The sequence below is a fragment of the Capra hircus genome, chromosome 24 (genome assembly GCF_001704415.2).
Source record: "Capra hircus breed San Clemente chromosome 24, ASM170441v1, whole genome shotgun sequence".
Lineage (NCBI taxonomy): Eukaryota > Metazoa > Chordata > Mammalia > Artiodactyla > Bovidae > Capra > Capra hircus.
The window spans coordinates 26,288,416-26,310,956 of NC_030831.1; the positions used below are offsets into that span (position 1 = coordinate 26,288,416).

Below are 22,541 nucleotides of genomic sequence, written 5' to 3' on the forward strand. Positions count from 1 at the left end.
TTCCATTATAGAGATCTTCCTACAGAGATCGTGGGAAGATACAAGGTCTCAGAGATCGTTGACCTGGTTTGATGTGTGGATATTAAAATAGCTTTACTTTTTAAAATATTAAATCAGAAACACCAGCTTTTCATCGTACTGACTGAAATATCTTTTCTTTATTTGCATTTATGGTGGCTTCTTTTTTTTTTTAATCAAAAAAGAATGTTTGTGAAAGAATCAAAGCCTGAGAAATGGCTATGAGACTCACAAGTTACGTGTTCGTCAGTGTATCTTTTTCCTTTCTTTCAGAAATGTGATACGTACAAGTTAATAATGGAAGTTCGAGACATGGGGGGCCAACCTTTTGGTTTATTTAATACAGGAACAATTACTATTTCTCTTGAGGATGAAAATGATAATGCACCATATTTTACAGAAACTTCTGTGAGTATCTATGTGTATTCATTTATCTAGCTTCATTTACATCTTCAAAAAACAGATCTAGAGTCTGGTAGCTCCATGAGATTATATATTTTGGTTTTAATAGCTACCATTTACAAATAACATCCACATAAAAATATGATTTCTGTAAAAATAATCACAGTGCTAGGATGCAAGGAAAATAAGTACTCTTTTAGTCATCTACAAGTCTTTCAGTTCAGTTTAGTTGCTCAGTTGTGTCCAGTCTTGGCAATCCCATGGACTGCAGCACACCAGGCTTCCCTGTCCATCACCAACTCCTGGAGTTTGCTCAAACTCATGTCCATCAATTTGGTGATGCCATCCAACCATCTCATCCTCTGTCTTCCCTTTCTTCTCCTGTCTTCAATTTTTCCCAGCATCGGGGTTTTTTCTAATGAGTCAGTTCTTTGCATCAGGTTCTTAGCCCGGAATTCATTCATATAGTTGGTGTTTCTTGGATACCAAGCTTTGGAATCAAATTCTTTGAAGTTAAATTCCTTTGACAGGGTGAAGGAAAAGAGGGCATTTGTCTGTGTTCTTTACACCTCATCTTCATAAGAGAGCAAAGGGACTAGTTTATATCTTCTGCTCCACTGAGAGCTCAATAGTATAGGTTGCCCACTGCCATCTATACACAGGCTCTTTATATATGGGTTATATATGAGGAAGCTTTCACTTAGGAAGTACACATTACAAGAAATATATATTGGATGATACTTCTAGAAAATGATTCTTCCTTGAACTTTTCGTGAGTAATCTTCACATTTTCATTAACCTATACCAGAATACAAGTCAAAGAAGAGAAAACCTGCAGTGAGAAGCACATTCATCTAATTGTTTACATCAATCCTTGTAATTTATAAGGATATGTTTTATCTCATATTTCATAGGAGGAAATGAAAGTTCAGTTAGGTAACTTGCCCATGCTCTCATACCAAGAGATCATATATGAGAAAAATGTAGGATTAGAATCTATATCTATTATTTAAAAAAAAAGAATCTAGACCTGTTATATTCCAAAGGCTATTAGGCTATCATCTTTCTAAAGTCCTTTTCTGTAACCATATTTCTTGAGGGGGTTAAGGGAGAGAAATTATGATTTCATTTCTCAAAGAAGGCAAATATTTTTCCTTAAAGTGTTTGTCTGTGAATTAAAAGTTTAAAAAATACAATTTACAATTATCTTTAAATAACTGAAGGTTTAATATCTTAATAGAAAACGTTTATGTATTTTAAAAAGAGGAGTAATAGACTATAAATATTGTAAAGGTTCAGACTAAAGCTAGATCTGAGGGCTTGAATTAGAAAAATCCCCTCAGTCAGTCAATTCAGTTACTCAGTTTTGTCTGACTCTTTGCGACCGCATGGCCTGCAGCACACCAGGCTTCCCTATCCATCACCAACTCCCGGAGCTTGCTCAAACTCATGTCCATCAAGTTGGTGGTGACATTCAACCATGTCATCCTCTGTCATCCCCTTCTCCTCCTGCCCTCAATCTTTCCCAGCATCAGGGTCTTTTCCAAGGAGTCAGCTTTTCTCATCAGGTGGCCAAAGTATTGGAGCTTCAGCTTCAGCATCAGTCCTTCCAGGACTGATTTCCTTTAGGATGGACTGGTTGGATCTCCTTGCAGTCCAAGGGACTCTCAAGAGTCTTCTCCAACACCACAGTTTAAAAGCATCAATTCTTTGGTGCTCAGTTTCTTTATAGTCCAACTCTCATATCCATACATGACTACTGGAAAACCATAGCTTTGACTAGACAGGCCTTTGTTGGTCAGGAAGTTGAAAAGGTAAAGCATGAAGAATGGACAAGATTTGAAACAGCATTATGCGTTAAATGTGTACATCCTTCCCACTGTGTGTTTGCACATTTCCATATCACTTTGCGTTCTTTTCCTTTAAATAAAACTTTGAGTAGAAAATTACATTAAAACTATGAATTTATAATAACAATGGGCAATTGTTTCAGTATACTGTAGAAGTAGAAGAAAACAGAATTGATGTTGACATTTTACGAATGGCGGTACACGACCATGATTTGCCAAACACACCTCACTCGAGAGCTGTGTACCAGATCCTAAAGGGAAATGAAAACGGAACCTTCCAAATTAGTACAGACCCAAATACAAATGAAGCAGTCTTGTGTGTTGTCAAGGTAAAAAATATTTATATATACATGTGTGTGTGTGTGTGTGTGTATGTATATAGTAATTCCTGTATGTATATAACTAGAGTTGTTGCAATGCAATGCTGAATGATTTATATTGTTTCATACACGAGCTTTATTATTATTGTTTTATCCTCATTTTCTCTTAGACGAAAGAGGTGGTTGGTACAAAACTGATTGTTCTATATATGGGGAAAACCAAGGCAGAGAAATATTAAACTAATAAATAGATACTAACTTTAGAAGCGGTCTTAGACACCCACTTATCTAATTCCTTATGAAGTATAAGACGGAGAGAAATGGAAAAATCAATATTTGAAATTAACCTCTTGACTTTTCGATTCTCTTCACACTCATATTATAGTTTTACCACTCTACAGTATATTTTATAAAACAGACTATTTACTAAACATTTAGCATCTATTCCCATTAATTCTCCAATATTTGAGGTAACAAGTATGTTGGGATTTTAAAAATTTAATTGCATTTGCTGTCTTAGAGAATGTTCACTTTAACTGAACTTGGTTTCTTTCTGAGACCTTCTACCTGCAACGTTCACTAACTTCTTACAACTTTCCATATTAATTTCTTAGAGGCAGTGTATCTTCTTAGAAGGGATATGCATAAATTTTGCCTTCCTCATTAAATTTTTAGAAAATGTCCTTTAATTATAATATTACCTATTCTATCTTTTTTTCTCTATTTCTTTCTTTTTAAAATATTTGACCTTTTTTCCTAGGTTTAGTTCTCTCTTTTTTGTTATTTTGGTAGATTTAGTCTCTAATTGTTAATTGTTTGGAGATTTTTTCTAGTTATTCACTTCAGGAACAAACCCAAACATAATGTACTTTGAAAAGGTGCTGCTAGATAATACAATTATATCTTTTGATTTAGATACTCCCAGTAACTGCTCCATTATAGCCAAATCTCATGTCCTAGTAGTCTTATTACGGAGCCAAGCTTGGGTCCACTCACTCCTGCGTGGTAAAGACAATCTACTGACACTCAGTTGTGGTAAAGTGCAGCTTTCTTGTAAAAGTTCCAATACAAGGAGAGTGACTGACTTGTGCTTGAAAACCCCAGACTCCCCTATAGTGTGTGTGTGTTAGTTCCTCAGTCTTGTCCGACTCTTTGTGACCCCACAGACTGCAGCCCACCACGCTCCTTTGTTCATGGAATTCTCCAGGCAAAAATACTGGAGTGGGTTGCCATTCCCTTCTGCAGGGGATCTTCCCAACTCAGGAATCAAACCCAGGTCCGCATTGTGGGCAGATTCTTTACTGTCTGAGGCACCAGGGAAGCCCCTGAGGGTTTCAAGAAGCCATTTACAAAGGCAAGGTGAGGAAGGGACATTCCAGGTCTGTGGTCAGCTACCACACAGTGCTCTGATTGGCTGATGGTGAGGTAACAGGAGTTAACAGTATAAATCTTTAGGTCTAAGGGCTATGTGCTCATGGTCATCAAGGAGTTAACATCTTCCATTTGGTGGGTTGGGGGCAGGGTTTCACATCTTTAAAAGAACTCAACAAGTGTGCACCAGGTGTCATTATCTAGGTACTTCAGAAAGGAGCTAAAGCAGATGATATGAGGGACAAGGCTGCCCTAGGAAGGCTCCATAGGGTCCTGCTTGATTACAGTCTATCTAGTTATTTTATATACTTAGCTTAGAGGGACTTCTGCTGATTTAGTTATCACTGTTACCCTGTTTGATAAATAATAAAATAACGAGAAATTGCCCATTGAAATTCATTCAAATATTCTGTATTTTTATTCATATTCAAACTTGTTTAAAAAAAAAATGGAGGCAGGAACTTCCTGAAGGAAAGCAAGAAGAAAAATTGGTTGAATCTTAAAAATAAACAATTTTGCACTTGGTAGTGTTTGTCGCTTACAGGAAGCTGATTATCCATTGTTAAAACATGAACTGCAACTTCTGGTAACATTTCATACATAATGATTCTCCCTTTGGTGCTAAAACTTAGAATCATACTTTTGCCTTCTGTATATAGTGTTAAATATTGACTCATTCAAGTGTGCTTATTGAACAGCCTCTGAACTATGAAGTCAATCGCCAGGTTGTTTTGCAAATTGGTGTCCTTAACGAAGCACAATTCGCTAAAGCAGTAAACTCGAAAACGACGACGACTATGTGTACTACGATTGTCACTGTTAAAGTTAAAGACCATGATGAGGGTCCTGAATGCCAACCACCAGTAAAAGTTATTCAGAGTGAAGATTGCCTCCCTGCAGGCACAGAACTCCTTGGATACAAAGCGGTGGACCCGGACAGGGGCACAGGCGAGGGCTTAAGGTAAGATATTTTCAAAATTTTCTTCTTTTTAATTGTGATGTCCATCCTCACGCTCAGTTGCTCAGTAGTGTCTGATTCTGTGACATCGTGGACTCTGTAGACTCTGACTCTTTGTGACCCCATGGACGGTAGCCCACTAGGCTCCTTTGTCTATGGAATTTTTCAGACAGGAATACTGGATAAGGGTACCATTTCCTCCTCCAGGGGATCTTCCCACCCAAGGATGGAACTCACATCTCCTGCACTGGCAGGTGGATTCTTTACCACTGAGCCACCTGGGAAGCCCCAGTTGTGATTGATGATTAATTTCGAATTTGGGAACATTCTATGCGTTTTTCAGAATGACAGATTTTGAGCTTGTGTCCACTCTTTGGTTTGAACTTTTACATTTGATTTCTGAAAACTAGGTATAAGAAGATACAAGATGAAGATAACTGGTTTGAAATTAATGAATACACTGGTGACTTGAAAACTGTAAAAGTGCTAGATAGAGAATCAACATTTGTAAAAAACAACCAATACAATGTTTCTGTGATTGCATTCGATGCAGGTGAGTGCAAGTTTCTAGAAATAAAATATAAATATAGGACATATTTTTAAGGAAATCTTGGAGTTAAATTTGTTTGTTTCCACATCAAAATTTAATACAAACAGTGATTGTTTAATTGCAAACAATGGTTGCATCATGATTGCTTAATTTCTTGGCAACCACACAGCTGAGGTCTCAGTGTATCACTAACTCAAAAGTTGCAGGTTTCAGTTTCAAGGGTCATATTTTTTGATGTCTGCCATGGACCTGGTGGCATCATCAAGGATCTCTATTTTTTTCAGGATTTTTAGGTTTAGATTATTCTGATTTGAACTTGCTGGAGGGGTTCAACTCCCTAAAACAGATGGGTTCAGATAGATTTGTTCTGAGTCTTTCTTACTGGGGAATAAAACATTTATCCTATTTCCTAAATAAATGTCCAAACAATGGTTTTTGAAGTCTTTTTTACTGAGATTCGCAATCATTCTCCAAGGTTAATTCTAGAACCTATCTTGTGAAGAAATGTCCTAAAATAGTGATCTCAAAACCCTTTTGAACATACCCTCCAAGCAGTAAATCATTTTTTAATATGAACCTTTGCAGTGTAAGCTCTGTCAGTTGGTTTCTCTTTTTGCAATGCAAGTGCTTGACTTAAGCGTTGATTGCGATCTCAAATAAACACATTCTGAGCCACAGAGCTAGATCCAGAACCATGTCAACCCCCTATCCCATCTCCCCAGGCTCCTTTGTTTTGGAGATCTTGGTTGATTTCAATAACTCACTGTTTGAGCTGCTTGTTTTTCTCTTCCTGTGCTTTAAATTCTTGCTCTTGTGTTTTAAATTCATCAATAAAGAGTGAGCCTGTGAAACCCAAGGCCCCAGCCTCCACCTCAATGCAAACAAAATCCCAGATGTCACTCCCCTTGTCCCACACCGCCCCCCACAAACTTACTCTGGCTGTGTGATGTATGATTTCCACGACTGGTAAATAATAAAACTTCCCCTGACCCCGGAGCTTCCTGATGGTTTTTACTTAGGGCATCTTGCAATCATTATGATCGCAAGGGTCAGTTCAGCTGCGACTTTGATTATTGATAGACTGAGACCTGCCAAACAACTACCCCAGGATATTTATTGGTGTGTTTATTTATATATATATATACTAATATGCTAACATCATAACGTACTATGTATACATTATAAAAATAGACTTTAAGAGAAGATTATAAAAAACATAAGTAAAAGCTACAATATGGCATTTCATCTCATCAGTTATACACTCACTCATTTGGGGTAAATTTCCATAAATGATAAAGTTGAGTGAACTTGGGTTTTTCTGATAGAGCCTATGTTTTTGACTATCTGTTTAATCCAAGATGGTTGTCATGGTCTATACCTGGGTTGGAAAAGAATTTCCAGACATGAGGCAGAATGAGAGATGAATAAAGTTTATTAGAGTGGGAGAAGCTGTCAGAACAGGCCGGCTCAAGGGAGAATCAACTCTTTTCTTGGGCTAGTAGCTGATTTTTATGGCCTCAAGACAGAGAAAATTCCTACTGAAAATGGTGGCATTAGGTGATTGGTTAGGATGCTATAGGGTGGGTATTTTACCTAATATGGGGTCAAGGAACTGGCCAGTTTAGATCTAGAGGCTCATGGCAACAGTTGCTATGGGGCTTGGTCAGTTTCAGAGATTTTTGTCCTGTGACGTTGGTGCAGGGTTCTACACCTGTGATCTTGGTATAGAGCTCTACAATGGTATGGTTAGCATATTTTTATACACTGGATATTCAAAACAAACAAGCTGGTACAGCAATGCTGTGGTCTTTTTCTCTGTTTTTGGTCTTTTTCTATAGAACCATTGAATTTCTTTAGCAGGAATGGGCAAGTGCATGAATAAACAAGTCAAATCCCATGGAAATAAAAAAAAGCTGAAATGGTCCAAAGTCATGAAATGACTTGTTCATTTTATGAAAAATTACTTCTTCATGCTTGTTCATTTTACCCTTTAATAGTTTGATAATAAGATAAAGACAAATATTTTCTCACGTATTATACTTCTACTTTTTTCTATAGCTTTACAAAAAAAGCCACATCTACTTTAAAAAAAATAGATTCTCTGTTGAGAGACAAAGGTTAAACTAATAAAGATGCTGCTGCTTATGATGTACATGGCAAGGGCAAGCCAGTCCATTCACATCTGTCCCATTTAGGTTTTTTCTTTACTTTCTCTCTCAGCCTTGGTGTATTCTTGTTGCCTGGGAATGGGAATGGTCTGTCGCACGTCGTAATCAATGAGAAAACCAAGCAGTCTGAAAAAAGTATGCCCACGAGTGGAAAATATTTCAGTTTCAAAGTCTGAAAGAAAACCACAATTTGAATATTGTTGCCTAATCATGTGATATGATCTTCCTTTAATTTTTTTTTAATTATTCGCTTATTATTTAGTTTTGGCTGTGTTGGGCCTTCATTGCTACATGGGCTCTTTTCTAGGTGCACTGAGTAGGGGCTACTCTCTAATGGCCATGTGAGGGCTTCTCATGGCGGGGGCTTCTCGTGTTGCAGAGCATGGGCTTTAGAGCTTGCAGGCTTCAGTAGCTGTGGCTCTGGGGGCTCTAGAGCGCTGGTTCCATAGTTGTGGTGTGCGGGGTTAACTGCATGTACAATCTTCCCCGACCAGGGATCGAACCTGTGTCTCCCACACTGACAGGCAGATTCTTAACCACTGGACCACTAGACAAGTCCTTCCTCTCCTCTTGGCAGCTCTCACAGAATCTTTTATTATAAACCTTTCAGTATAAGTAGGAAAAGAAAATACCCTACTAAACCCTGGGGGAAACAAGAACTGAGAAATACACTTAAAACTGCCACTACTTTATAATCATGGTGATTTGCTGCTTATAAAAAAGCAAAGGTGAAATCTGATTGGTTCAGGAAGACAATTATGATGTGAAACAAGGATTTATATTTACTCACTTATTGCACCGATGTTGATTGTCTTTTAAGTCCTAAGTTCTAAGCCATGAAAACTAGGATTCATAAGACAAAATCAAATTTTTCACATAATATCAATTGAAGGATGATTATATTCTTATAAAAGATTCTCTGGTATAAAAACTTTCCCCATCAAAGAATGTATGAATATCATAAGAAGTGGAAAGCAGTTAAAGTGTTACCAAGCTGAAAGGATAAAGGGAGGTGATTTCACAGAAATGGTGATAAAAAAGGAAATACTCTTCGGGGAGAAGGAAAATATGGAAAACAGAGATATAAGAAGTTAACTTTGTCTTTTGGTGATAAAAGAATGTCTGTAAGTATAGTGATCATAGTACAAACAAATGAAATGTCATATCTATGTCTCAAGCTCATGGATAACCTGGCTGTGCTCAAGAAGGAAAGATAGGGTGTTAGAAATTTTAATGGAAGATTATATGGTGAAGGATTTTGGTTATTTAAACTTTAATCCATTTTAATATATGCTTCCAAGGGTCAAATATATAAGTAATTACTTATATTTCTACATGAATATTTAGTTTTGATGCTCATATATAGTTCATGATGATCATCTAGGTATCCAATTAATTTCCTTGTATCTTTTGTGTCAGTTCTTTTTTGTCAACCAGGTTGCTTGCTTCTCTGCTTTCGTTCTAAAAGCACTGTTTTGTACCCTCTCCACCTACAATAAGGCTGCCCCTTCTGTTTGAAATTCAGGTCCCTCTGCTTCTTCAAATGCATGGCAGTGATGACTTTTGTGATAACTCTCACTAATCTTTGTTTAGTTCCTCTCTGAATACGTTTTTAACCCTGCTTCCCTGGGAACAATACTGTAATTATCACAGTATAAGAATATATACTTATATATAATTACATATAAGACACATATAGATGATGTGTCTTCTCTATAAAATGGAGCTGTCTTTGTTTCTCATATACAGTCTTTCCCTCTAGCTAGGCTATGAACTCATGTTCATATAAAGACCCTTATCTTTGCTAAATATCTTTTTACCAAGCATCTAGCAGAGATCTTGGCATGTTTGCTTCGTGTAGGTACTGGTATTCGCCATTCCTCTGCTGTTCTGTGAGTCTCCACAGGTTCCAGGCTGTGAATTTTATTGCTTAGACCTTTGCAAATTCAGGTGCATAACAGGCACTTGGATCACTTAGTTTTAATGTAGAAACTTGAGTTCAAAAGTTTGCAAATGCTTTGATATGCTTGAGTATAAAAAGAATTTTCTTAAAATGAATATTTCAGGGTTGTCATGTGGAAGAGGTAAACTTTTTGTGTGTATAGTCCAAAAAAAGAAAAAAATTAGAAATGATTAGGAGATGTATTACAGCTTGGTAAGAAAGAATCTGAAAACTTTCCAGTCGTTCATTAAAGAGTTCTATATATGGAGTGGGCTGATTTATAACCCAGTGAACTTTCTGTTCCTGGAAACATTTAAATAACAATGGGGAACTCTTGCTTTTCAGAGTTCTTATTGTTGTAAATTTAGATTTTAGTTAACCCAAGATGTACTTTCTAGCCTGGAGATTATGACATTCCTTACTCACTGATTCTTGGCATTTGCTTATGTGTTTAACTTAAAATAAGGTTTGTTCTTATTTAGCTCCTTAGTTGTGTCTGACTCTTTTGCGACCTCACAGACTGTTGCCCGCCAGACTCCTCTGTCCATGGGATTTCCCAAGAAAGAACTGAAATGGGTTGCCATTTTCTTCTCCAGGGGATCTTCCTGACCCAGGGATTGAACTAGTGTCTCCTGAACTGTAGGCAGATTCTTTACCACTGAGCCACCTGGATAGCCCAAAATAAGGTTTAGAAACGGGCAAACATACATACTTAATTACCTTTTCACAGTCTTCAACTATTATCAGGAATTACTTTTTTTTTTTTTTTTGCTCTGTTTCCCAGAAGGAAAAAAATTGCAATCAGGCTTTCATAGTTTCAGAAGACATCTAGGACTTATTTTTCAGCTGTGGCTTTGCCTACTATCCGTTTTAACAGTTTTGAGTTTTCCTTTTTTAACATGCTTAAAACAGAGACTGTGATGGAAAATAATCATTTATGTGATAAATGTTGGTTGAATATGGAATTAAATGAGTCTTTATTTGCTTCTGGATGGCTGCCCTATTTCTTTATTTCACTTTTTAAAGTGTGATTTCTATTGTACCTTAAAGAGAAATAGCTTTCTTCTTATATTTTAATAGTTAAAATCCTAATACACATGTTGATCCATGCTAGTACCTGTAACTATTTTTTACATTAAAAAAAGCTTATTTTTTCCCACTTCTCACTTTTTTAGGTGTTAAAGTTGTCATTTGTACTCAAATTTATTTACAAATTTATGGCAATCTCAAAATGTTTATATGCTGTTGTGAAAGTAAAATCTTTCAGTCCTGTACTTTTTGTGACCCCATGGACTGTGGCCTACCAGGCTTTTCTATCCATAGGCTTTTCCAGGCAAGGGTACTGGATTGGGTTGCCATTTCCTTCTCCAGCGGCTCTTCCCAATTCAGGGATCAAACTTGAGTCTCCTGCATTGCAGGCAGATGCTTTACCATCTGAATCACCAGGGAGATATCTATGCTATTGTAGATTTCTTTTTTAAACAAAACTTGTTATTTCTCTTCAATTTCTAGATGTTGTTAAATTTGTTTAGATTGAATAGTTTTTAAATAGGTATATACTGCTGTTACCTTGTAAGTAACTAATTTAAAAGTCACTTTGAATAAATTCTTATTCAACAGAAAAAAATTTCACTGAAATATGCTACTTGATATGGCTTAATTGTTATTTTAATCTAAAAAGAAAGAACATTAAATTTACACATGATTTATGGTAGTCTATATGATAAATTCAATGTTTATGCACCAAAATTTAGACCAGCATTCAAAGCAACAAAAGAGAGGAATTTCATCAGTTATTTTTCTGTTTATTTCAATTTTGAAACCTTACTATTTACAGTAGTTTGTAATTTTATCACAAGCTTTAAAATTTGAACATGTTCTCTAAACTTCATTCTCTTTTAAACACGCATGATAGGCATTATGCTAATTTAAGATATTTATTTAGATTTATGTGTTGAAGCATTAGGCCATTAATAGTGGAGTTCTGGAGGTAAGAGTTCTTATTCTCAAAAGCATATTAATTAGATTAGGGTGGGGGGATACAACGTTTTTACAGTTTGTTCAATTGATTTTTTTTAAGTATAAAAATTAATGCTATGACAAACCTAAGCAGTAAAAAGCAGAGACATCACTTTGCTGACAAAGGTCCAAATAGTCAAAGCTATGGTTTTTCCAGTAGTCATGTAAGGATGTGAGAGTTGAACCATAAAGAAGGCTAAGCACCAAAGAACTAATGCCTTCAAATTATGGACAGCAAGGAGATCAAACCAGTTAATTCTAAAAGAAATCAACCCCAAATATTCAGTGGAAGGACTGATGCTGAAGCTGAAGTTCCCATAGTTTGGCCCCCTGATGCGAAGAGTTGACTCATTGGAAAAGACCCTGATGCTGGTGTCACGTGAGTGTATGTTCCTCGGTTCTTTGTTTCGTCACAACAAAGATTTGGAGTGACGGACATTAAAGCCCCCTAGGCGTGTCACAGCTCTTAGGTCTTGGATAGACCGTGTTATAGCTCTCAGGTCTCAAATGGACCATGTTATAGCTCTTAGACAAATCAGCGTTACAGCTCAGTGTTACAGCTCTGTTTTATTTAGAAGATAGCAGGAAAATCTATCCAAAGACATGAGGAGAAGAGTGCCCCAGTGTGTGGGGGAGAGAGAGAGAGAGAGAGCTAGCTTTGGCTCCTCTATTTATATGTTTCTCTCTCCCTGGGCCTGTCCTATGTAAATTGCGCCAGCCAGGAGTGTTGTTTGGTTTACCTGAGGTCCTCACTCCGGTCCTCAGACCTTCTCTTGTTCTGTTTTCGTGGGCTTTTCCCTTCCTTGTCTTTTAGCCACCGCCATTTTGGACTCCTTTTCCTTATTTTACCTACCTAACACTGGGAAAGATCAAAGGCAAAACCAGAAGAAGGTGACAGATGATGGGATGGTTGGATGGCATCACCAATTCAATGAACATGAGTTTGAGCAAACTGGGAAACAGTGAAGGACAGGGAAGTCTGGAGTGCTGCAGTTCATGGGGTTGCAAAGAGTTCAAAACAATTTAGCAACTGAACTACAAGTGTTCAGTTAGCCAGGAAATACTGGGCAGATCACTGAACTGTCAAGATGAAAACAAAGTAGCCCTTAGGATGAAAAGTTAAGTGCATGAGCTAAAGATGAGTAAGGGTTTTGAGAAACTGAAGGAGAATGTGGCAAGCATTGTCCATAGAAGTCATGGCAAGTTTCATGCAGAGGTGACATTTGAATGGATTCTTAAAGGATAATAAGGTTTTATCAGGCGAAGGGGAAGAGAAAAGTATTCCCAGCAGTGGCAATAGCATGTGCCAAAGCTGCACACAGGATGGAGCACAGTTTCTGGGTTTGATGATCAGTTTTACAAAGTTGGGGCTTCCCTGGTGGCTCAGATGGTAAAGAATCTGCCTGCAATGTGGGAGACCTGGATTTGATCCCTGGATTGGGAAGATCCCCTGGAGGAGGGCATGACAACCCACTCCAATATTTTTGCATGGAGAATCCTCATGGAGAGAGGGGCCTGGCAGGCTACAGTCCATGGGGTCACAAAGAGCTGGACATGACTGATTGACTAAGCACACACATGACAAAATTTGAACAATGAGTATATGAGGAAAAGGGTCAGGAGAGAAAGTCAGGAAGTGATTGTGACCTAATGTAAAGTGTTCATATTTTAAACACCGAATGCACTTTCAAAGAAGGATGAAAGAAATCCATTATCTTCTAAATCGGTCATTCTGTAGTGACATTACTCATAATCTCATACCTTTTAATTTTAAAAACCACTGATCTGATACAGCTACCAATCTCCAGGGAAGAGTAATGTCACTATTTTGTACTGGTAGCAGTGGTATTTGTGGTTTGGAAAGTGTGTGAAATTCAAGTTCAGACAACTAGTAGAAAGCAGATGTCAACTGTACATCATAGAGATTGTTGAAAATAAGTGTTCAAGTGGAGAAAGATCCTATCTTTTATTTTTCTTAGACGGCAGATCTTGCACTGGAACGTTAGTAGTTCTTTTGGAAGATAAAAACGACCACCCACCGCAGATAAAAGAAGAAGAACTGACAATGTGCCGGCATGATAAGGATTATGTTGTCCTCGAACCTACAGATCAAGATGGACCTGACAATGGGCCACCTTTTCAATTCATTCTCGATAATTCTGCCAGCAAACTTTGGACAGTAGAGACAAGGGATGGTGTGTAATTATGCTAAACCTTCTAATCAATAGGACCTTAGAATGTTTGGTGGCCTAGACTTTTACCTTAGTTGCTTATACTAAATAAATCTTAATTTTAGTAAAATATTTTATTGATCCCAGATAAAGGATAATGCCTTGTTTCTTAAGACAATGAGTAATATGATTAGATTCTTATTCTGAATATCTTTAAGAAAACAGACAAATCCATTTTAATAAAATATTTGAATAACATAGTAAATATAGAATAGTAAAAATGAGCATAAAGCAATATCCATTACTTTTCCTGTCTTTTCAAGAAATCAAAATCTCTTTTTTTTTTCACATAGGTAAAACTGCCATTCTTCGGGGGCGGCAAGATCTTGATTATAACTATTACACTGTTCCTATCCAAATAAAAGACAGACATGGCGCTTCTGCAACACACATGTTATCAGTGAGAGTATGTGATTGTACAATTCCATCCGAATGTAGAATGCCTAATAAACTTTCGAGAGAGGCGTCACTAGCAAATGTATTCCTTGGAAAATGGGCAATTCTTGCCATGGTGTTGGGTTCAGTGTTGTTGTTATGTAAGTATAATTATATAGAATGTGTTATGTAATATTTTAATATTAGAAATGTTATCTAATATTTTAAAAAATATATGACAATTCTTTACATTAGTGACATTGATAGCCTTTGAGAAGTGTGTCCTTTTAAAAATCTTGTGCAAATTCAGTGGCTTGGAGTTGTGAGTCATAGAAGAAAAGGAGTTTTCGGAACTATGGCCACAGTTCTTCCAATAATTAGCTGTGAGACACTGGATAAATCATTTCCTCTTCTTTAAGCTCTTTTTGTTTTTTAATGGTGCAATGAAGAGGTTGGGTAAAATTAGAAAGTTTCCCTCCCATGCAAAGTATGATTATCTTTCAACCAGCCACATTCATGGAGTAGATGCATAAAAAGAGTTAGTGAAAAGAGTAGTTTAAAAATGTACTTAGATGTTTGTGTTCAATAATATTAATGAATATTAATGACATCATTTAGCACACATCTGAATTAGACTCCAGAGTGTGAGGGAAACGGGCATATGATGAGTTGCTGAGGAAAAGCAATGGAAGATTTTGCATTCTGCAAACTGGCTTTTGGAGATGCAAAAGTGATGGAAATCTTGGCTCAGGCTTCTCCCCTCCCTTCCTCTCCCTTTTCTCCTTCCTTTGCTTCTTTTCCCTTCCCTCCTTCCTTCTTTCTTTTTCAAAAATCTGTTTGACTGCACGCAGTCTATTTGCATTTACAGACTTTTCCCATAGCCTTTGCTGTGTCTGTGTTCAGTGATTTGTGTTTCGGGTTAAACTGGATCTTCCTCTTAGCACCTGATGGATGCTTTCAAAACCAAGCACTGGTTTTATGTAATGGCTTTTCCTGTTTGATTTATGTCTAATGTTCTTTGTTTTGTGATTCTAAGATCTTTGAGTTGTTCCTTATGGACTTTAATGCCAATAATACTAGCTTAAAGTCCAATCAAATGAAGTTACTATTTCAGTGTGGAGAAAAGAAGGAAAATGTTGAAATCTGAACCTGGGAAGAGAGCTATTCCCAGACTATGTTCACTTCCTCTTTCTATTGATTTGTTTCTTGTTTAGCCTAATAACATAACCTCACTAAGACAGAGATAGTCTCTATATATTTGTTAATAATCTCTTTTAAATTGTATGACCCAAAGAAATCTCAATTTATGGAACCAATTTTTTAAAGTTCTGTGAAGAAACTTAAAAAAAATCTGATTCAAATGATTTACTATATAATTCAAATGATTATAATAATTTACTATAAATCAAATGATCTACAGTGCCAGCATGAAAAATTGTGATTTTACTTATATATTTTTTATTTTTTAGGTATTTTGTTCACATGTTTCTGTGTTACTGTTAAGAAAACAGTAAAGAAATGTTTTCCAGAAGATGTAACCCAGCAAAATTTAATTGTATCAAATACTGAAGGACCTGGAGAAGAAGTGATGGTAAATCAGATTTCACCGTTTTTGGTATGGTAGTTTAATGAGGCTGTGCTGTGCTTAGTCACTCAGTCAAGTCCAACTAACTCTTTGCAACCCCATGGACTGTAGCCCCACAGGATCCTCTGTCCGTGGGATTCTCCAGGCAAGAATACTGGAGTGGGTTGCCATTCTCTTATTCATCAAACCCAGGTCTCCTGCATTACAGGCAGATTCTTTACCATCTGAGCCATCAGGGAAGCCCAAGTTCAATGATAACAGTTGATTATTATGTAAAATAGTAATAATGATAACCTGCATGCAAGCTAAGTTGCTTCAGGTATCCAACTCTGTGCAGCCCTATTGACTGCAGCCTGCCAGGCTCCTCTGTCCATGAGATTCTCTAGGCAAAAATACTAAAGTGGGTTGCCTGTCCTCCTCCAGGGGATTTTCTTGATCCAGGGATCAAACCTGAGTCTCTTAAGCCTGCCTGCCTTGGAATTGGGTCCTTTAACAGTAGTGCTACCTGGGAAGCCCAAATAATGATACTAGCTAAAGCTCCTGAGAAATCTGTATGCAGACCAAGAAGCAACAGCTAGAACCAGACATGGAACAACAGACTGGTTCCAAATTGGGAAAGGAGTACAAAGAGGCTGTATATTGCCATCCTGCTTATTTGACTTATATACAGAGTACATCATGAGAAATGCTGGGCTGGATGAAGCACAAGCTGAAATCAAGATTGCCAGGGAAAATATCAATAACCTCAGATATGCCGATGACATCACCCTTATGGTAGAAAGGGAAGAGGAACTAAAGAGTCTATTGATAAAAATGAAAGAGGAGAGTGAAAAGCTGGCTTAAAACAACATTCAAAAAACCAAGATCATGGCATCCCATCACTTCATGGCAAATAAATGGAGAAACAATGGAAACAGTGACAGAGTTTATTTTCTTAGGCTCCAAAATCACTGCAGATGGTGACTGCAGCCATGAAATTAAAAGATGCTCGCTTGTTGGAAATAAAGCTATGAAAAACCTAGACAACATATTAAAGAGCAGAGACATTACTGACCAAGGTCTGTATAGTCGAAGCTATGGTTTTTCTAGCCATGTATGGATGTAGTCATGTATGGATGTGAGAGTTGGACTATAAAGAAGACTGAGCGCTAAAGAATTGATACCTTTGAACTGTGGTGTTGAAGAAGACTCTTGAGAGTCCCTTGGACTGAAAGGAGATCAAAGCAGTCAATCCTAAAGGAAATCAACCCCGAGTATTCATTGGAAGGACTCATGTTGAAGCTGAAGCTCCAATATTTTGGCCACCTGATGCAAAGAGCTGACTCATTGGAAAAGACCCTGATGCTGGGAAAGATTAAAGGCAGGAGGAGAAGGGGATGACAGAGGCTGAGATGGTTGAATGGCATCACCAACTTGGTGGACATGAGTTTGAGCAAGCTCCAGGAGTTGGTGATGGACAGGAAAGCCTGGCATGCTGCAGTCCATGCGGTAACAAAGAGTTGGACATGACTAAGTGACTGAAATGAACTGAATACTTCTGAGCACTTACTAAGCCAAACAGGGGCTTCTCTGGTAGCTCTGTTGGTAAAGAATCCACCTGCAATGCGGGAGACCTGGGTTTGATCCCTGGGTTAGGAAGATCCCCTGGAGGAGGGCATGGCAACGCAATAACAAAGCATGACAAAATGAATGTAACTGAATTGAAATTTATTGTCCCACAGTTCAGAAGGCTAAACATTAAAGATTAGGTGTTGACAGAATCCTACTCCCTCTGAAGGTGCTAGGATTCTATTACACTTCTCCCTCCCAGCTTTTGGTAATTCTTTGGCTTATGACATCATTGATTGAGTCTTCATATGGCTTTGTGTATGTGTGTGTGTGTCCAACTTTCCCCTTTTGGATTAGAGACCCATCTTATTTAATTAGGACCTTGTCTTAATTTAACTAATTTCAACTCAAAATGACTCTATCTTCAAATGAGATCATATTCTGAGACACTTGGTTAGGACTTTAATGATTGAATTGAAGTGGGGGATGCGATTTGACCTATAACACCAATGATATGAGTATTATTATTATCTTGATTTTACGTATGGGGAATTAGAGAGCCACAGCAGTTAAGTGATTTGCCCTTGTGAAAGTGAAAGTTGCTCAGACATGTCCTACTCTTTGCAACCCCATGAACTATGCAGTCCATGGGATTCTCCAGGCCAGAATACTGGAGTGGGTAGCCTTTCCCTTCTCCAGGGGATCTTCCCAACCCAGGGATCGAACCCAGGTCTCCCACATTGCCGGCGGATTCTTTACCAGCTGAGCCACAAGGGAAGCCCAAGAACACTGAAGTGGGTAGCCTATCCCTTCTTCAGGGGATCTTCCTGACCCAGGAATCGAACTGGGGTTTCCTGCATTGTAGGCAGATTCTTAACCAACTGAGCTATCAGGGAAGCCCTCAGATTTACCCCTATGAGATTTGTCCATGGTGGGAAATAAATGAAAGAAAACTGTTCGTTACAATTTGATTTATTTATTTTAGGATGCAAATATTAGACTCCCCACACAGACCTCCAACGTTTGTGACACAAGCATGTCTGTTGGCACCGTTGGTGGCCAAGGAGTCAAAACACAGCAAAGTTTTGAGATGGTCAAAGGCGGCTACACTTTGGATACCAACAAAGGAGGCGGACATCAGACCCTGGAATCTGTTAAGGGAGTGATGGACACTGGCAGATACACATACAGTGACTGGCACAACTTCACCCAACCTCGGCTCGGCGAAGTAAGTGCCAGCGTCTTCATCTTCATTTCTTTACATGAAAGTTAAACTCTGTTTATAAATCAGGATTTCCCCAAAGTTTCACTCCTTATACATCTGGAGCTCACCACCTTTTTCATGTTGAATTATCATAGATACATGAATATTAGGTCCAAACCCAAAGAGAAAAATGACCTCGTATCAGTTTTTAAAATAAGGTTTCCAAAACTTGACCTAGGAGTGGCATATGTAGGCATTTCTCTACTTTAGTAAGTATAAAAAGACTTAGCAGCAGCAGCAGCATAGCTTCTTTCCTAAAAATTGCCAGGAAAATCACCTAGAGTGAAATGTTACAGGGCACTACGTGGATCACAAATTATAAATATTCTTAGTATGCTGAATCCTCCATGTGATTATGAAATCTTAATGATTGCCATCAACCAGACAGATCATTAAGCTTTTATTTTGGGTTTTAGTTCCTCATTTTATGTTCAGATCAGTCAATGTAGATTAATATTAGCCAGTTATATATATTATTATAAGTATGTAATAATGTATAAACATAAGGGTCATAGCTTATATTTGTTTCCCCTAAATATGTAAAAAAAGTTGTAGACACATTTCAATGATACAAATCTCATGTTTAAATGGGAAATTGTAAGCTAGTTGTGTGATGCATGTGGAGCTTTAGTTTTTATCAATGTGTTCAGTAGGAGCATTTATATATTTGCTATATTTTAAGAATGAATATAATACAGACCAATCATGTGCATTTTTTATATGTAGGAATCCATTAGAGGACACACTCTGGTTAAAAATTAAACAGTAAAAGGTAAATCAAAGCCATTATTTTTAAGCTAATACATTTAGGTGTTTTTTAAAAAAACTAACAAAATGTGCTCTTTCTCGACACAGAAGGTGTATCTGTGCGGACAAGACGAGGAACACAAGCTCTGCGAAGACTACGTTCGCTCCTATAACTATGAAGGGAAAGGGTCTGTGGCCGGCTCAGTGGGCTGTTGCAGCGATCGGCAGGAAGAAGAGGGGCTTGACTTCCTAGATCATCTGGAACCCAAATTTAGGACGCTAGCGAAAACATGTGTAAAGAAATAAAATGTGCCTTTTAATAGCGTAACATCTACCAGCGCATATGTAGGAGCTTATTGAATGTAAAACAATAGCAGCATCTGCTGCTAAAGTATTTGTTTATGGAGGTAAACTTCCAGTTGTGTACAGATAAGGCTCCCCTAAATTCTCCTTGTCTGAGATAACTTTTGTCTTCCCTAGAAATCAGTGTTTCATTTGTTAATTTCCTTTTCTATGCATGTACATTTTCTTGCCCTTTCCGGGCCTGCACTGTATGCTTCTCACACCTTCTGTTTGAAAACTTAGGTTACTTGGTATGCTCTGGAAGAGTATGTGAGGGAGTCAGGGATTGTGGAGATTAAAGAAAAATACCTTGTTATTTTAGATGAAAATGAAACATTTTCTTCAGAATCTTGGGGACAATTATGCTTTTAGAAGTATTGTCTTTGGTGCTACAGAATTGCTTCCTTTACCTGAATGGCTTATGCTGAAGAATTTTTTATGCATTCTCTGATGCAGTCTTTGATTTGGTGAATAAGAGCTCATCTTTCATTGTGTTTTCACTCTGTGGAGGTGCTCCCAGCTTGATCCTGGGATCTCTGTTGATGTGGATGTGTTATCAGATTCCTACAGGTTCTAGAATTGTTGGAAAGATGTGGACCAGAAGAGGCTCACAGAAATTTAAGTCATTGAGATTTTTTTAGAAAAGCATTTCCATGAATGACTTGCAGCCTTAATGCCCACGGGTTGACTGAAACACACAAATCTGTTTTGTTGGTCCATCGTGATGCATTATTACTTTTTAAAAATGTAAATACCTTGGCAAGGACATGTTCTCTCTAGTTTGACACCATCCCACCATCCTCAAGCATTTGAGTAACTAGACCAGTAGGCATTAGGCTTACAACCTGATAGCCCTTTGAATATGCTAAACACTGAATGGCTATCCATACTGGAATGGATACTCAGGCTACATTGGTAATCACTTTCAGAAAATGTTAAATGAAAAAGTGTCTGGCATATACATGTTAAAAAACTGAAATGTGTTAACTCAATTCTTACCAAACATTTGTTGAGTGATGCTGGATAAAAGAATGAAAACATGAGTTAATGAGCTATTTTGAATACATAGCATTTTAATAAGATATTCTATTTTATTAATTTAGAAAAAACCATATATTTAAATAATATTTTAATTTTTTGTGCCAAATGCTATAGATTCATAAAACATTAGCAGTATATATCACAAGGAAATTTTTCATTCAGACAAAAAAACTTTTTTCTTCTTTTAGCTACTTAATCTTCAAAAAAAATGAGTGACTAATTTTCTTAAATTTTGTGAATTATTCTCCTTCTTAGTCACAGGATCTAAATAAAGATGTTTCTTGAAACTGAATAGTAGAGCAGAAAAAATAAGTAGCTTTAGCAAGTAAAATTTTTATTTTAAAAGGTGTCCTCTATGTATTATTTTTATGGGCATTGTCAGTAAAATAATTTTGGAGCGTAATTCAGCTTCTGAATATCTGTTATCTGGTGTACATGTTATTCTGACAATGATGCTAGTTTTGAAATTTTATAATATTAAAATTTTGGAAATATATCATAATAATGTTCTAAGTTATATTTTTGAACATAGGTGCAGAATGTTTGCTGAGCAATTAAAAATAATTAGTTGAAAATTAGCTTACATGTTTGTTTATGTCTTCGTATTTCTTAAATTTAAGTGTGAAAGAGAAAATTTGTATCTGAACATAGGTACAAATAAAGGCCAAAGGCTGATTTCTCAAATCAACAAGAGAAGATACTTTGAAACTATGACCAGAATTGTTAGAAAGTGTAGGAAATGAATTTGTATTAAGGAATTTTGACTATTTTAAGATGTTTCAAAATATCATTAAAATTCATCTCATAGAAGAACTATGATGTCTTTTGATTTATTTAGGAATTTCAAAGTTATTCTCTAGTTACACTCAAAATCAGTTAATTGTATGATTAATGAAATTTATGAAACTTTGCTAGACTGTTTATGAATTTAGTTAATAGAATATTATATATTATGAATTATTTCATGTATGTTAATTTTCACTTAATTGTTGGTAAGTTAATCATTCTGAATTGTTTTCAATAATGAAATCTATAGTTATGGAAAACATACAATTAAAACTTTGTTATCTTATCAAGATCTCAAACTATTTCATGTGAAATATTTGATGGAAACTCCATCAAGAAACTCCAAAATAGAAGAAAATTGGCATAATTGTTATAAATGAACTTTTGTTAAATACTTCCTTAACTTTATTGAGCTTTTCATTCCTCCTAGGTTTTAAAAAAATATTCTGTAAAACTTGATATCTGTGCATGTGTTTACTTTTAGAGAATGGAATATGCTGTTATTTGGAAAATATTCACAATAGTTGTTCTAGAGTTGAGGACTTTCATCATAGAGAGGAAAAGCTAACTTTTTTGGTTGTGTTTAGTCATACAAGTCCTGTACTACTTGAAATTCCTTAATTAGGTTAATGAAACAAACTGTATATTGCTGCATATTTTTGGTCTCTTTTATCTGCTTTTCTAATAAATCTGAAGGAACATTTTTCATGTGGCCAGACATTGCATTTGTCTTACTACATGGTTAGATTAAAGAAAAGAGGACTATTTATAGCAGCAGAGAGCATTACTAAGAATGGATAGACCTTTGCATACTTCATAGGGCCTAGTAAATTTGAGCGAGCGTAGTTTCAAAAAGATTCTTTGAAAGGATAGTGTTGCATGAGAAGTAAAAACCACACTTGATCTCAAATCCTTGCCACTACAAATGAAATGATAACCACTTTCTAATATATAAGTGGAATAATTGTTTAAGAAATGTTATGTGCCAAGTATATTTATAATATGCATTTCATGCAGGTAGATC

General features: G+C 36.7%; 1 protein-coding gene across 2 annotated transcripts in view; it reads left to right on the plus strand.

The window, feature by feature from the left end:
• The window catches only part of DSC1 (desmocollin 1), a 35,644-nt gene extending 13,419 nt beyond the window's left edge, over positions 1-22,225 (plus strand). The window contains exons 8-17 of one of the 2 annotated variants that reach the window (XM_005697016.3): positions 292-426; positions 2,414-2,599; positions 4,660-4,922; positions 5,330-5,472; positions 13,578-13,793; positions 14,123-14,365; positions 15,674-15,795; positions 18,323-18,565; positions 19,328-19,373; positions 19,457-22,220. In XM_005697016.3, coding sequence (XP_005697073.2) covers positions 292-426; positions 2,414-2,599; positions 4,660-4,922; positions 5,330-5,472; positions 13,578-13,793; positions 14,123-14,365; positions 15,674-15,795; positions 18,323-18,565; positions 19,328-19,363 — 1,587 coding nt within the window. In that variant the 3' untranslated portion in view covers positions 19,364-19,373; positions 19,457-22,220. Of the gene's footprint in view, positions 1-291; positions 427-2,413; positions 2,600-4,659; positions 4,923-5,329; positions 5,473-13,577; positions 13,794-14,122; positions 14,366-15,673; positions 15,796-18,322; positions 18,566-19,327; positions 19,374-19,456 lie in introns of both variants that reach the window. The other variant, XM_005697015.3, reaches the window with a different exon arrangement.